The sequence below is a fragment of the Pipistrellus hanaki genome, assembly GCF_964339955.1.
Source record: "Pipistrellus hanaki genome assembly, chromosome: 8".
Taxonomy (NCBI): domain Eukaryota; kingdom Metazoa; phylum Chordata; class Mammalia; order Chiroptera; family Vespertilionidae; genus Pipistrellus; species Pipistrellus hanaki.
The window spans coordinates 52,634,152-52,652,017 of record NC_140510.1 but is presented as its reverse complement, the minus strand read 5'-3'; the positions used below and the strand labels follow the sequence as shown (position 1 = coordinate 52,652,017).

The window sequence follows — 17,866 nt, the reverse complement described above, 5'->3', positions numbered from 1 at the left end:
TTAAAAAAATTTTTTTTAAAATTTACATTATCAGGTAATACTTTCTTACCTTTTCCTTTAACATTGGCCTTTTATTACAGCACTAACTATCCTGTAGAAACTATAGAATGGTGAAAAACATGGAAAAGGAAGTATTATTTTTAAAACTTTAATTGGGAACACTCGTGTGTAAATATCATAGGTAGTATGCGAAGGTCAAAACATTGAGTTTATTTTCATGTCACACTCTTTGAAGCAATTTAAGTCTTTTTCAGAAAAAAAATAATATTCTCTAATTTCTGCTCCAAAATGGGATTCAAAATTTTGTTTTACTTCTAATAGGTAGATGGAGGATCCTATTTTGTGTGAATATCATTGAGCCTAAATGATATCAGCCGACCGACATAATTTAATATTTGTGTGTGTTCGTTAAGACTTAATTGTTCCTTTACATTTTGCCTAAGTTCAATTGAAAATAATTTAGAAAGTTGGAAAATTTGACTACATTTTATAGGTAATTTTTCTTTCAATAATTTTTCTTTTTTAGTCAATTGGATTCATTTAGCTAGTGTTTTAGAAATATTTTTTGTCAAGTATATACTTTTAGTGGTGGAAATGAGATAAAGGGCTATATCTTCCATGTGCCTAACATATTAAAAATAAACATGAACTTTGTCTTAAATGTTATTATGTTGGATTTTTTAATAAAACCATGATAAGCTATATTAAATTTTTTTAATCACTTTTGTCTCCACCAAGTCTAGGACTGTAAATCCTCATCAAATAAATATATAAAGGCTTACAAATATTTTTTAGAACATCTTGAGTTATATGTATTTGTTTTTAGTTTACTTTTGAATGTTCAGTATATATAGCTTCTGGCAATTTCTCTTTATCCTCCCCCTCTTCCCCACCCCCACATCCCCAGTGATTGCCTTGACCACATGTGGCCTCCTCCAGCACCAGGAAGGGGGACTGGTGATTAGTTTGGATAACCTGGGGTTGATTAGGTGAATCTTTTTCAGTTGATTTCTGGATAGTGGCTGGCATTCTGTTCCTAGCTACCAAGCACCCTAAATGAACTTCTTCCTTTTTGGTACTAGGACTCATCTTCATCAACTAAAAATGTCTACTACTTTAATCTCCCATGTAATGGTTCTGCTCCCTTTCAACAACACAGATCTGCCTTTGCCAAGTTCAAATACCCTGGATTTTGAGTAGTTATTCTGAATTTCTTCTTAAGAACAAATAGTGACAGTCTTCAGGGGGAAAACTGAGTGAGAGTGGTATGGAAGTAAGCCTTTTAGTGTCCTTCAGGAGCAAAACTCTTCAGATTAACTGGAGGGTTATGTGGCATCGTCACTGAGACTACTGGACTACTGTTAAGTCACGGGGATCTGACCGACACAGGCAGGGCACTGATTGATAGTAGTGGAGGTGAAAGCAAAGTCAATGTGGCTATTTTCAAGGGCCTCAGAAGAAAGGAGTGTCAGTGAGTCAGCTTGGACTGAGATGGGAGGGCCTCTATCTAGCAGGAAGCCCATACCCAAGCATTGTCCTTAGGTGGTGGCAATAGAAGACGTTATTGTGGCTTAGATCAAGTCCTATTTCCACAGTCCAGTAACTTTTGGGCCACGAAAGATAAAGAACTCCTTAACCTTGATGAAAATTGTTACCTTAATAGGATCATTTTAATATATACACAGAAGTGCCTGGAATGTAGTAGGTGTTCAAATACATTAAATGAAAGGACACCTTTGGGCTTACCCTAAACTATTACCATCTTATCTTTCTCTAACCCTTTCCTCCCACCACCATTTTTGAAAAAATATTTAATTAATATGGAAAATTATACATATAACTGTAACAGCTTTTCGAAGACTCATGTCTTTGCCTTCTGGTAACTTAGAAACTTCTGATAGCTGACTAAATCTCAACTGTGTTGTAGGAGTTGAGAAGAACTGGGAAATGAAGGATGTCTCTTGGAGTAGGAGCTTACCAGTGCTTGGACAGATGGTTAATGTTTGAAAAGATTGGAGTCAAAAAGGCTTTACTGGGAATGAAGGGGCAAAGGGGCAAAGGAAGAAATGCATGTAGTATGGTTAAGATATTATCTGATTGATTGTAAATACAGTCAGCAACAAGCTTTTATGGAAAGCCTAGCCTGTGTTTGAAGAATTGAGCTAAGTGCTGGGATACAGAGATTAGAGATGAGGAAGATGAGGGAGATATTGTTGAACTGAATTGCTGAGAAACGAGAAAAAGACCAATTACCCTATCTTTGCGTTTCATGGGGGAATCTGTACAAAGATCACCTGGTATGCTGTATATGAACTACATACCTGAACTGGTCATGAACAGAATCAAATAAGGCCATATTTTCTGTCGTTGTCATTCTCAGAGACTCCCAGTTTATGATTTTTTTATGGAATTGGGATGGAAGAAGACATAAAAAATGACAGAGGCAAATAGATAGATAGTAAAATCAAAGAATAAATAGTCTCAACACAAGTAGCACATAGTGCCTTTGCTGAGGTGAAAATGCCATTGCATGATAAAGTCAGGCTATAGAATGTGAAATATTAAGATGAAATATAAAATATGAATTTCAAAGTTTTTAAACTATGTTTCAGATATTATAGGGACTTGTTGCATAGATAGTCTAAAATATTAATGTAATAATAAAATCTTAGTTATTTGACACAAGGTGATGAAGGAAAAAATGCATGAGTCATACCATCTGCTGGCTGTTTTCTTAAGGTTATGCCTATCTCCACGAAGCTTATCACGGTTCTCAAGCTTTTGGTCTTGGGGACCCTTTATACTCTTAAATTATTAGAAACCACAAAGAGTTTTTGTTTATGTAAGTTACAGTCATTAATATTTATTGAGTAGACATTAAACATTTAAAATACTAATTCATTAAAAATAACAGTAATATGGTTATTGCATTTTAACATATTTTTTATTATAGTATTTTATAAAAACTGTAATGTAAAGCAATGCCACTTTACTATTTTTATATTTTTGTAAATCTTATTAAAAATATTTTTTATTGATTTCAGAGAGAGGAAAGGAGGGGGATAGAAACATTAATGATAAGAGAAAAATATTGATCAGCTGCCCCCTGCACACTTCCTACTGAGCCAGAAAACAGTGCGTATTGCCATGTCCTGGGATGGAACCATGACCTCCTGGTTGGAGGGTGCGACAACTCAGCCACTGAGCCACACTGGCTGGGCTCTAACAGAAACATTTTAAAATTAAGATTTATCTCTTTAATAGAAGTCATACCTTTATTAGAAGTCTTAATAGAAGATAGCTGAATTCTTAAGATTGCTTCTTCATTCAGTCTGTTGTGAATATGTTATTTAGTTCAAGTATATAAGGAAAATCCAGTTTCACACAGATGTGAGTTTAGAAAAATGTTTTAATGATGTTTTCAGATAATTGTGGTTATCTTTCTTTGCTACTACAACAAAACTTAAGTGCTTATATCTCAAAGGTTAGTTACAGTGCAAAATTGGAAAACATACTACCTTTCATAATCTATGTGAAAATTTATAGGCATGTCTTGCACTTTGAATGAATATTTTACTCATGCCTGATTTTATAACATCCTGCATTGGCTATTTGGAAAATTGGTGTACTGAGTTAAAAAGAGCTTCCAAATGTTGACACATTTTGTTATACAATGTTTAAAATATATCAAATACACTAATATCACTGCCAGTCTCATCAGAAAGTTCTTTAAGTATTGGGAATCTGTCAAGTTCATGTAGCAGTTATAGATTTTTTAAATTCTAATTTTTGCTTTAAAGCTTGACTTTTTAAAAAAAATATATTTTATTCATTTTTTACAGAGAGGAAGGGAGAGAGATAGAGAGCTAGAAACGTCGATGAGAGAGAAACATCGACCAGCTGCCTCTTGCACATCCCCCACCAGGGATGTGCCCGCAACCAAGGTACATGCCCTTGACCAGAATCGAACCTGGGACCTTTCAGTCCGCAGACCAACGCTCTACCGCTGAGCCAAACCGGTTTTGGCTAAAGCTTGAATTTTATCATTGGCAACAAACATTCTCTGTTGTTTTTTCTTGACTGACTAGCTGGACTCTTCTCATTTCCCAGAAAATGTTTGCTAAATACTAGCATCTAAATACCATAGTCTGTTAGTTGACCTCTCAAATAAAATTGGTTTTCCACAAAAACTAGCTAGTTCAGCTGCAACTAAAATGGTGTAAGTGCTTTTCTTGGAGAGAACCATTCCTTTCATATGTGGCATAAATTTTTTTTAAAGATACATTTTATTAATTTTTTACAGAGAAGAAGGGGGAGGGATAGAGAGAAACATCGATCAGCTGCCTTCTGCACACCCCCTACTGGCTATGTGACTGCAACCAAGGTACATGCCCTTGACTGGAATCAAACCTGGGACTCTTGAGTCTTCAGGTCAACGCTCTAGTCACAGCCAAACCAGGTAGGGTGGCATAAATTCTTTATGCATATTTCCCATTTCATCACACATAATAGAAGAAAGAAATATACTCAAGCCTAGAGATTTTCAAAAGTTAAAAAAAATAAAGTGTCAGAACTGTTCATCAAGAACAGTTAAGTGAAACTTTTTAAAAAAAATTGAATTTGAGATGGTAAAGATGGCAATAATTACTAGTAAAATTTGATGTCATTGCCTTTATTCTTACATATATCAAGAGTTTTAACCACTGTTGGCTTTGCATTATTAGTGCAAATGCTAACATGGTGAAAAAAGAAAATATTATGATAAGAATCAGTGTGACCCTGTTTACCCTCTAAGACCACACATTGAGAATTGCTGATGAAGCTGTTTTGGTTTAAGTATTTAAGTGATTGACTTAATTTGCCAATTTCTCCTGATTATTTGTCGGTATAAAACAACAGTATTATACATATACCTTTTATTAATGGTAGATGTTTTTTGGGGAAAGTTGGTTTCTGAAAGCTCACTGAGACATTTGGAACATGAATAAATAATATATCAAGAAAAATGCTTTAGAACAGAAGATTGCCTATGATTGGAAGTCAGGTTAAATTTTCAATTATACTCTTTGTTAAAATAGGTATTATGAGGTATTTATGATTGGGCATAGACTTCATGATTTAAAATTGCTAATATCACTTTGTATCATAGGCATTAAATGTTGACTTGTATTACTACATGTTTATTATCTACATTTCAAATCCTCAACCCAAAGAACAAAATTTAAGTTCATTTTGGATTTCATGCAAAAAAAAAAAATATCTTCAAGTGCTTAAATTCTTAAGAGAAGTATCTAAGCTATTTACTCATGACTTAGTGGGAGGAAATTATGAGCTATAAAGTAATCATTGACTTTTTTTTAATTTGGTGTGATAAAAATATATTTTTTTTATTTTGAGTATTTGAGTATCAATTTCTCTCTGCTTCTTGATTTCTCTCTGTAAATGATAAATTTAAAGTTCCCTCTACTTCTTTTACTAGATTAAATGCTTTTTCTTGTCACTCTTGATATGTATATATTTAGAAACTTAAGCCTTCCTGCTAACAAATTCTGTGTCATAATTCTTGAAGATAATAATAATGCATTGTGATGGTTTTTCAGTAAGCAACAGGAGCAGCCCTATTTGTTTAAACCCTAGTTTAACCTGATTATTAACAATTAAATTGTGTTTTCTTCTTACAATTAAAGTGTATTCAAATTTATTGGTCCCTTGCTTCACAGATTTATCTCAGTATGTGGTGTATTCAAACAGAATTTTGTATTTTTAATTAGGGGATTAGATAAGTAATTCTGAAGAGCCAAAAAAAAAAAAATGGTTAGACATCACATTGCTTAACCATCTAATATACCGTGTGTGTGTACACTGTGCAGTGGGAGTCATCTCTCAGGCAGGCTTGTGTTCCAGGCAGTGTTTGAAAGGGTGGACATGTGCAGAAACTGTGAGCACAATTAGCGCCAAGCAGATAAATCCAGCTCTAATCCTGTTTACGGTCTGCATCAGACAGATGTGCCAAGATTGATTTAGACAAGCCCGGGGCTTACAGTAATATTTTTTAAAGTTCCATTCACTGTTCTATTTTTATTAAACCTTTGCTAAATATTCTTAAGTGCTGCTGGTTTTACTCTCCTTGTTAACCACCGTAACCTACTTTAGGCAGGCTCTGCTTTGCTCTCATGGTGACAGGGTAACCTGCCAGGAGCGGCTATCTTTATTTCATGTAATTAAATTGACTTTCTCCCCCAAGAAAATACAACAATAGGAAGTGGGTGCTGAATTAAATAAATAGCATGATATCCAATAGATGTATACTTAAATCCCCGGCAAGAACAGATGGTCCCAGTATCTCCGTAAGTAATGTGAGAGGACAGTTAATGTTCTGAAAAAAAAACTAGCTAGAACCAATACAATGGGAATGAACCCATAGATTTAAAATAATAACACATACCACAATGCAAAATTATACATCATCTGTAAGGCTATAATTCTTATCATCTCTAAGAAATAAGTGGCCACAGATGATTTCCATATTTTTATCTACTGTTACCAAGTGTCAATTTATGATTAAAGTTTTACTTTATATACATTTTACCAATTAAGGTATAAAATTAAAGTTATATTTAAAATACATGACCCCAAATTATGTTCTTTATTTTTAACATACTGCCTGCTTGTGTTAAATTGTACATGGAATTGTGACTTTTGCGTACAATCATGAAAACATTTGCTTTTATTTGTGGCAGAAACTGGTTGTGCTATAACTGGGGGCTAAAAAGGGGATCAGAGCAGCTATCTCACGGGGGAAGAATTAAGCAGAGATATAAGACCCACATTTTGTCAGCATTTATAAATAAAATCACTTGTAAATAAAAAGCAGTATTTTCCTGATTCTCATGGAGAAGAAAGCGAATCTAAGTCCAACTTAACTTACTGCTACAAGGGGGTGTATATAAGTGCTCAATTTGTATAGACAACAGTCTTCCCTCTTAATGTGGTTTCTCTCCCTTCTTCCCCCTTCCGTCTCATTTCTCACAGATATTTGTGTATTCTAAGAGTGAGTGTTTGTCATGGGGGTTGAGGAGAAACAGTGACTTTCTTAGATTCTCAGTTTATCCTGTCAGATGGTTTCCAGAACCTTCTACTTCACTGAGGGTTAGCCTGAGGGCTTCCCGACCAGAAACCTGAGGACCTTTGGTCTGAGCTCTTTCAAGTCAAGGAAACCAACGTCCTGCTGCCCCATGGAGCCAGCTGGTCAGGAACTTCACAAACCAAACAGAGACTGGAAAAGCACCACCTAATCTGATGAGCGATTAAACAACAGCTAGACAGTTCCAAGCCTTTAAATTAAAACATCTTAAATTCAAGTTCACAGATTGAACAGGCTTTATTCCTGAATACAATTTTATCTAAAACTAATGTTATACAATTTTATCTAAAACTAATGTTATCCATGTCTTCACATGTTCTAAAAGTTATATTGAAAGTCAAGTGAACCCCTTGATTAGAGAGAACTGGGCAGATTTATTCATGTAATGGAAATGATTAACGTTGCAGAAATAAATAACACATCAGTGTTGTTATACAGGAAATTGGCAGCTGAGAGATTTATATAGCTCCTGAAGAACATTTGCCTATAGTTAGAAATTGGTAAACAAAACAAAACAAAACAAAACAAAAAAACAAAAAACAAAACAAAACACTATTTTATTCATAAATATATTACCCTTTTTTTTCCTTTCAAGTAGAAACAAAATGCTTATTCTAAATCTTTTATTTTTTTCTTTCTTGTCTCTTCTTGTCACATTGGCAAAGAGATCATTTATATAAAAACTCCAAATTTGAATTTGTGGGCAAACGAGGAAAAAGCCATTGGAAGCCTGAGCAGGGAAAGCAGGAAGTAACCTTTCAGAGAGTTATGAAAATTTTCAGAATTATTTCTGGGAGCTCCTGGTTGCTGCAATCTAACCTTCCATCTCCTTGAAAGACACCTCAGTTTCTGATGAAATACTACTCAGTTAATGGACACATATTTAAAAATTGATTTTAGAGAGAGAGAGAGAGAGGAAGGGAGAGAGACATGGATCTACTGCCTCCTACAGGTCCCCTACTGGGAATTGAGCCTGCAACCCAGGCAAGTGCCCTGATTGAACATTGGACCTTTTGGTGCATGGGACAGTGCTCAACCAACTGAACCACACCAGCCAGGATGACAGCCAAGGTCTGATGAGAGTGTGTGTGTTTACTTGAAGGTCCTTACTTCCCGTTCAGCATTGGGAAGGAGTTGTAAACACCAGCCAAAGTGCTTGGATTTAAATCTTGGATCTGCCTCGTACTAGATGTAAGACCATGGAAAAGTTACTTAAATTCTGTTCTGAATTTCTTCTCTTTTAGGAAATTGCATCTACTACATAAAGTTGTTATGAGGATTAAATGAGATAATACACATAAAGTTCTTAGGACCATGTCTAGCATTTAGAATATTCTTATTAAATATTAGCTACTCTTACTTTTTAGGGAATGGGCTTTTAAAAATTAGAATAAATAATATCAGGAACTATTTTGGGATGAGCAAAGGAAATAATCTTTCAACTAATTGCAGAAATATTTTTGCAGAAAAAATTTAAATCCAAATACACAAACTATATAATAATCTCACTATCCTTCCAATTTTTCATATGCACATTCATGTATGTGTGCATATAAAAATCATTACACATATATTACGTATTCAATAAATATATCCAGAACAGTAATGGAATTGTGCTATACTATTTTAGATAATTTTCAAGTTGGATTTATACATTTTAATGGCTGAATAGCATTCTTATATGAATATATTTATTTTACAGAATCAATACTGTTATTGCACATTTAGGTTGTTTCCAAGTTTCACTCATATAATGCTTGGGTAAGCATCCTCTTAGCTAAATTGTGCACATTATTTTCTTAGAGTAAATTACTGGAAGTAAATCACTAAATAAAAAAGATGCATATTTTGCCGAAACCGGTTTGGCTCAGCTTATAGAGCATCTGTCTGCGGACTGAGGAGTCCCAGGTTTGATTCCGGTCAAGGGCATGTACATTGGTTGTGGGCACATTCCCCGGTAGGGGGTGTGCAGGAGGCAGCTGGTCGATGATTCTCTCTCATTGATGTTTCTAGCTCTCTATCCCTCTCCCTCTCTGTGAAAAATCAATAAAATATATTTAAAAATTGATGCATATTTTAAAGCATTTACTTTTTTCTACATTTGTAAAAAAGCATCTTATATAATAAAGAGCTAATATGCTAATTAGATGACCTTCCAGAATGACCTTCCAGGACAACCAGTGGGTGGGGGGTGGGGCTGCAGGGCCTCAAGGTGCTGTTAGAGCTGAGCCCCTGGCATGAATTTTGTGCGTCAGGCCTCTAGTAGAATATAGTGTTGATTATAGAAAGGGAAAATTATGGAAGTTTATAGGAAAATATTAATCTCATACTCTCTATAGCATTTCTCTTTTAATAGGTAACCAATGTTAAGTTTGTTATGTGTTTTCCACTGGATTTATTTCTTTTCTACTTTTAATGGGAGTGAGGTCAAATCCCTCAGGTTTTTTTGTAACTGCTTTTATTCCACTAATTTATATCTCTTAACACGAATACCTTTCCATATCAGAACACAGATCTAATTTGCTCATTTATGAGCTGTGGAAGATTAACCCAACCATCTTTCTATTGAAGAACGTGAATATTGCTTCAAGTCGTTTGCTATTATAAATACTGCTGCAATTAACATTTTAAAATCTTTGATACCTATTTCCAGCTTGTTCTCCAGCAGTTACATTATTGCATTCCCACCAGCACTGGGACAGGCTGCCTTTACCCAAATCATCACTGAGCATTATTTTTGATCTTGTGCCAATCTAAAAGGCAAAAAAAATGATATCTTGTTGTGTTGATTTGCATTTCTTTGATTACTAATTAGATTGAACTTTCTCATATGTTCACTGGTCAATTTGCATTTCTTCTTTTGTGTAATTCCTGTCATGGGTCTTTTATGTGCTTTCCCACCAAAGTGTTTCTTTCCTTGATTAAATAGATTATTTAATTGTCATATGTTGTGCATATTTCTGCCCAGTTAGCCACCTTTGCTTGTGACTTCCATTTATGGGTCCCTAGGACTTTATAGGCATTAAATAACTTTTATGGGAAGTCTCTCAGTCTTTGTATATCTGCCTATACTGTCATACTAAGGGCTTCACTAACTTATGGTTATACATAATTTTATCTAATCTAGATATATTGGTGTACATTAAGATATAGGGCTCTGTTTTTTCTTTTTCTGTTTTTTTTTTTTTTTAAAGATTAACTAATTCTAAATCACATGTGTCAAACACAAGGCCCGAGGGCCAAATCCAGCCCGCCAGGCCTTGCAATGTGGCCCGCACCGCGCTGTCATCACTGCACTCCGCTGTCAGTTTATGACATTGTCAGTTTATGACTGTTCAGTAAACCATTTGGCCCGCGATTTAGGCTGGATTTTAGATTTTGGCCCCTTCTCTGATTGAGTTCGACACCCCTATTCTAAATCATCCTTTACTCAGTATTTCCAACTGAACTTAGATGCCATTATTGTTTCATTAGTGATATTTAAAATGTATATGAGTGTTATTTCTTTAGATCAGTCACTTATATAATCTGAATGTTTTCATTATTATCTACACTAATAAAAGAGAAATACCTCCGTAACGCCCACCAGCCAATCAGGAGTGAGCATGCAAATTAACCCAACAAAGGTGATGGGTTAATTTGCATATGCAGGGTTGGAGCAGCAGGGTGGGGTGGGATGCCTGCTATGAGGGGGCTGGTGGGAGGCAGATGGAGCTTCAGGAGTGGCGCTCTGGCTGGAGCAGAGAAGACGGAAGGCTCTGGCTGAAGCAAACACTGAAGGTTCCGGCCAGAGCGGAGATGGAAGGTGGTGGCCAGAGCGAAGGCAAAATCAGTGCCTGTAATTCCATGTTGGCCAGAGTAGAAGCTTAGAATTACTTTTGCAAAATAAAAGGACACTCCTACTTTGAGAGTTAATTGGAAGGGTCCTTTACTACAATAATTATTTTCTGATCTGTGGTTAAACAATAAAAATTCAAACCTCTATAAAATAAAGTCTGATTGTGGTAACATTCCAGTGGAACCTTCTTTTTAGATCAGCAGAGATTCATATTTTCTAATCATGATAATCTTACTCTGCCTTCTTTTGTGCATGTGTTACTTTACCTAGAATGTACATTTTCTTTCCTTTAAATGTTACCCAGTTTTATTAATGCATTTTGTTCTCTCCACTAACTCTACTCTGTCCATATTAGTAGCACAGAGACTCTAGTGGCATATCCATTTTTATTGCTGAAATGTTGCTTTATGTTCTTATCCTCATGTTTTGAATATCCTAGGCCTTGAGTGGCAGAGACTGTCTTCCATTTTTCTATTTTTAAATCTTGGGAAAACAGATCCAATTTTTCTTGTCTTTCCTTCCCATCTTATATAGAGATTGACATAAAGGACAATCAGTAAGATTACAAATGAGAAAGATTTTCTAGGTTTTCACTATGATTTGTGCATGGTAGATTGGACACAATGGTTTTGATTGGAAAACTTAATTTCTTTTCAGGTGATTCCAAGTATGACTTGCTATGTAAGGAAGAACTTATTGAACTCAAGGACATATTCTCTGTCAAACTGAAACGGCGTTATTTTGCTAGTGGAAATGGTACTTTATTGGGTATCACACTGTTCTTCTGTTTGAAAAAGGAACGAAATAAATTAAAGGATTCTACACTCGATCTTATTAATTTAAGCGAAGACCACTGCAACATATGGTTTCAACAGTTCAAGAAAATTTTGGCAGGTAAGTACTCCTTATGGGAATTTTTAATGAGTCTAGTTTCCTTGATGTGAGTTATTAATCTAAACATGGTATTGTATGATATTTATGAGTACAGAAATTCTTAAGTTTTATCCTCAGGTTTGAATGTCCTAGGCCTTATGTTAATATAGTTTCCTTCTATATTAATATAGTTTATGTTAATATAGTTTCCTTTTAATTCCAATTTGTTGAGTGTTATATGCATGAAGGGCATTAAATTTTGTCACATGCTTTTTCTACATAGATTGAGATCATATTTTTTCCCCTTCATTTTGTTAATGTGGTGAATTACATTTTCATACATTGAACCATCCTTGCAATACAGAAATAAATCCCACTTGGTCATGGTATATTCTTTTAATATGTTATTGAATTTTCTTTGCTACTATTTTGTTGAGGATTTTTACATCATTATCCATAAGAGATATTGGTCTGTAGTGTTTTGTTTTTTTCCCTTGTGGTATGTTTGTCTGGCTTTGGTATTGGGGTAATACTGGCCTCATAGGATGAGATAGGAAGTAACTCTTTAAAAAATTTTTTTTTAAAATTGATTTTACAGAGAGGAAGGGAGAGGGATAGAGAGTTAGAAACATCCATGAGAGAGAAACAACAATCAGTTGCCTCCTGCACGCCCCCTACTGGGGATCGAACCAGCAACTAAGGTACATGCCCTAGATGGGAATCAAACCTGGAAACATTCAGTCCACAGGCTGACGCTCTATCCACTGAGCCAAACTGGTTAGGGCAGGAAGTAACTCTTGAAAGGCCATTTCTATGTAGAAGCTTCGATAATCTGAAATAACACAGTTCTTAAGTAATTTAGTTCAGTTAAGAGTAGTTTTTGAAAGCATATTTATTTTTCTATGAATGTCTCGAGTTTATATTAGAATTTCTTTTCCTTATACCTAATACAATGATGGCAAGTGCATATATGTACTGTGTGGCTTGAGAATAAGAGTGTTTTTTTGCAGATAATATTTAAATTTTTTATTTCAGGATAGATTTTTCTAAAGTTAAATAATCAGAGAAAAGAGAACATATTTACTAGAATACTAACTCCTAATGAAGTCAATGTATCTGACAGTATGTTATTTGTATTTTATGTCGTAAATAAAATCATGAATTCAAACAGTGCAAGTTGGATTTTTAGAAGGTATCTTGTTAAATAACCACACAGAGTTTTGGGATTTCCAACCCCCCCCCCCCCCCCCCAGATTTGTGTATCTTGCTTTCTTTTTAGCTCATTTCTTTCTGTTTGCCAGATTGATTAGGGTAGAGGCAGCTGGTGTGGTTGGTGGTGCAGTTTGGAGGAAGATGACACAGGGCAGAGATGGGTGCCAGACGAAGAGCGGGCACATGGTGATGTTAGGCCGTTTCAGGCCAGGCATCACTAATTAAGAAGACTGGGTGTTGTGCCAGGTACATACTAGACTTATTGGAAGGATCACTTCACAAATTATAACAATGTCCAACCTCTATGCTGTACACTGACACGAATATAAAATAATTTTCAATGTAAATGTAACTTGGAAAAAAAAAAAAAAGACTGAGGACCTAAGTTGGTCAAGGGCAGCCAACTGATAGGTTGCACCTATAAAAGATAAGCTGATGTGACAGTAAAACTAGGTGACCTGTTACTAAGGCCTCTATGCTTCCTTGTTAGCCCCTTTGGGACCTTCGAGGATACCTGATCCTTTTAAGAAGATAGAAAACCACAGAAGCTTTAGTTTAGTTCATCTCCCAGAAAACAGAGAAAGTATATATATATACACACACATACCTAGAGGTGGGTCAAAAATAGGTTTACATTTGTGACTACACAAAATAAAGAGTTTATTCTTGCGTTATTATTTACAATTGCATTATTTTCCATATGAATAACTGTAAATCTACGTTTGCCCCACCCTGTATATTTAACTTAAAACATTCTACTTTATTAATGGGCCTTTCATGGTGTTATTTTAAATTCATGTCAGAGGAGATTTTTAAAAAAATCTAAAATAAAAATGTAACATTAATGAGATCAACTTAATAAACTTCTCTAACACTGGCAGGTACCCATGAGTCTTGCCTGGTCTATAAAATAAGACTGTGTCCTTTTAGGAGAGGCAAAGCTCTTCCTTGCACTGGAGGTCTGAGGCTATCTGTTCTCATGGAGCTTATGAAGGGCTAGCTGAGTGAGGTATGAGAGGCAACATCCTCAATAGATCTCACCCATCAAATCAATAGTGAGTAAGCATAGGACATCACAACAAAGTTTAATTTCATAAGAGCAATTTTATAGGAATAGAGGAGCTTGTAAAAAAAAAAAATCCAAAAGATTCTCCCCCCCCCCCATCTTAATGAATGATGTTTTGGCTTGGTCTAGGGTTAAAATATAGGTGAATTACATATATTTTAGGCTCTCATCTTTTGGGAATGTTGCTTTTTGTACCTTTGATTTTGATAAGAGTTAAAGGTATTATAATAAATTCGGTTATATTCTCTGGCATGGTTCTGGAGTACAGAGTGATTTATTGGTTAAAGTAAAATAGATTGATACACTTGTCTGTTGATGGGCACTTGGGTTGTTTTCATATGTTGGCTATTGTAAATAATGCTGCAATGAACATAGGGGGTGCATATATCATATATCCTTTTGAATTAGTGTATTGGGTTTCTTCAAATATATTCCCAGAAGTAGAATTGCTGGATTATAAGGCAATTCCATTTCTAATTTTTTAAGGATACTTCATACCGTTTTCCATAGTGGTTAAACCAATCTTTATTCCCACAAACAGTACACTAGGGTTCCCTTTTCTCCATATCCTCCCCAACACTTGTTTGTTGATTTATTGATGATAGCTATTCTGATAGGTGTGAGTTGCTATCTCATTGTGGTTTTAATTTGCTTTTCTCTGATGATTAGTGCTGTTGAACATCTTTTCATATATCTATTGACCATGTGCATATCTTCTCTGGAGAAGTGTCTATTCAAATCCTTTATCCAGTTTTCAATTGGATTGTTTGTTTTGGTGTTGAGTTGTAAAAGTTATTTATCAATGTTAAATACTAACCCCTTATCAGATAGATGTATTATTGGAGAATATGTCCTCCCATTCAGTGGGTTGCCTTTTTAATTTTATTGATGGTTTCCTTCACTGTGCAAAACGTTTTAGTTTGATGTCTTATTTATTTATTTATTTATTTATTTATTTATTTATTTATTTATTTATTTTGCTTCCCTTGCCCGAGGAGATATATCAGAAAAAAATATTGCTATGAGAGTTGTCCAAGATTTTACTGCCTATGTTTTCTGATAGTATTTTTATGGTTTTGAGTCTTACTATTAAGTCTTTAATCCATTTTGAGTTTATTCTTGTATATGCTGTAAGAAGGTGGTCTAGTCTTATTTTTTTGCAGATGTCTATAGATAAGCAAAACAACAACAACAACAACAAAGAAAACAAGACAGGATTAAAATCATCTAATAAAAATGAAGAAATCTAACTTAAGACAGACTGAATAAATGTCTGATCCATCTGTGCCCCCAATTGGATACAGGTCCTGTGGGAGGAGCCAACTCCTTCTCCTCCCTGAGCCCCACAAAGACAGTGTCACCTTAACCCCACGTAAATGAATGTGGAGGCTCCAGCGCCCTGCAGGGACATGGATGTGAGTCAGGAAGGTAATCCACAAATAGACCAAACTCCATGGAAATCAGAACCAGAGAGGAAGGCATGTATGGCATGTGGATTGAGCCAATTGTTTGTCTCTCAGATGACAGGCACTTGAATGAACATCTAGACTACATAGATTTGAAAGTGAAAGAAAGAACCAAGAAAAATATTCTAAGACTGTAACCTTAAAAGTGAAGTATAGGTAGAACATAATGTTTGGTAGGGCGTTGGTGTGGGCTATAGAAATGACTCACAATTGAATATTAGACATCACCATTTAAAATCCAAGACCTTGCTTTTAACTGGTGCTGTGGCAAGACCAGCAGATTAAAAAAAAATTTTTTTTGCATTTGTTTATTTGAATGTTGTCTTTAATCAGCAAATTGAATTTGTTTCCTGCCAGCCTTTTGCATCTTTCTCCACTTTTCCCCCTCTATTAAGAAAATCATGAAAGCCTCAACTTCATCTTTTAGTTTAACTAGCTTAACAATTACAATTTTAGTGTATTTGGATATTGAGTAACTTTCAAATATGTGCATTTATATGTTGAACTGGAGCAATGAATATGAAGTGATGAATTTTTGAGGAAATAACAAATTGGCATCACAATAAGGGGAGAAGTTTAAGGCTAACTGACAATACTTTAAGTTCAAAGGCAAACTGACAAAGACTGACCAGAAGGAATGGGATTTATAAATATAAAAAAAGGAGTTTCAACATGGTTTGTGTTTTTCTTGGAAAATATGTTAAGTCCTTTTACACAGGTAAGCATAGCATTTTTTAAAATTCTTAGTAATAGAAAAGTTACCATAACTTTATTCACTAATAGGCAATATAGGTTAATTTATCCAACACACGTTTTGTAGCAGGCACTGTGTTAAGTGTTGGGGGTACAGAAATGAATGAGATATAATCCTGGATAAAACATTTTTGCCCTTCGGGACAAACAAGGAAACTTTTATTATAAATGTATTAAAGACCACAATGAAAATATGAACAAACTAGTAAGGTTTATAACTACTGATTGTTGATTCATAAATTTGGGCCTTTAAAAAAATGTGATTGAGCCTGACTGGCATGGTTTGGTGTTTAGTTACTGACCTATGAACCAGGAGGTTACAGTTCAATTCTCCGGTCAGGACACATGCCCGGGTTGTGGGCTTGATCCCCAGTGTGGGGCATGCAGGAGGCAGCCGGTCAATGATTCTCTCTCATCATTGATATTTCTACTTCTCTCTCCCTCTCCCTTCCTCTCTGAAATTATTAAAAAGACATAGTTTTTAAAAATGTGATTGATTAAGGCTGATATGTAGTGAGTGATAAGCCCAACACATAGTCATTGTGGTGAAACTCGTTTATGTCTTTTCTGCCTTTTTTTTTTTTTTTTTTTTTTTTTTTTTTTTTTTTTTTTTACATCTGTGATGCAAAGACAAACATGCACAACCTTTAAATATAGCATGTGTGTACACTAGATATGTTAATTTTTATTCAATTAGGGTGTGATCAGTCTCTGCATATTTGGGTTTCCTAGAAACGGTGAGTTGCAAGTTCTGGATCCTGAACCAACCAACCTTCTAGACTCTGAAATCTATACTTTAAGCATATTTATATTTGAGAATACATGAGGAGGTGAAGAAGAGCTAACGTGATGGGAATAGATGAAAGCTTGCAAGGAAAGTAATATAGAGTTTAAAAAAAGCAGAGGACTAAATACAGTATCTTGGGGATACTCATATATTAAAATAGGCAGAGAAGATAATAACTGGAACTAAAAAATATAAATAATCAAGGAAACAGAAGAACCCTTATAGCACAGGACCATTGGGTTTTGCTAGTATATGTAGGTTTTGCGAATTATTTTTAATACTTAATGGTTACCCAGAGACAATTAACAAAGGTATTTTTAGCACTCACTGGTTTGAGTTACTTCTGATAATTTTCTGTTTCATTTCTACCTGATAATTTTATAAATAGGCAAATATAAATGAGCCATATTTATTTAATAAATTTTGTCCTTGTAATGAAGCCTACTCTTATCTTTTCACTGAACAGTCTCACTCAGTTTTCAGCTATGAAAAATAAGGAAAATAGAAAAATTATTTACATATGAGTAATTTTTTTCTAGTTTCCCACTAGATGTCAAATCTGTTTTCCATGTGATAATAATTTGGTCTTAATTGGATGCGCTCCTTGATAGCCCAAACTCAGACTTTGATTTTTGCTTAATACTTATGTTGCCTTATATAAGAAAATCATGGTGCAGTATATTTTAGGTTGTTTTTTTTTTTTTTTTTTTTTTTAATCCAAGATAAT

General features: G+C 34.8%; 1 protein-coding gene across 1 annotated transcript in view; it reads left to right on the top strand.

Moving 5' to 3' along the window:
- CERKL (CERK like autophagy regulator) overlaps positions 1–17,866 on the top strand; it is an 82,851-nt gene that overhangs the window by 25,801 nt on the left and 39,184 nt on the right. Inside the window, exon 2 of the mRNA XM_084892631.1 lies at positions 11,640–11,876. Coding sequence (XP_084748757.1) covers positions 11,640–11,876 — 237 coding nt within the window. The remainder of the gene's footprint in view (positions 1–11,639; positions 11,877–17,866) is intronic.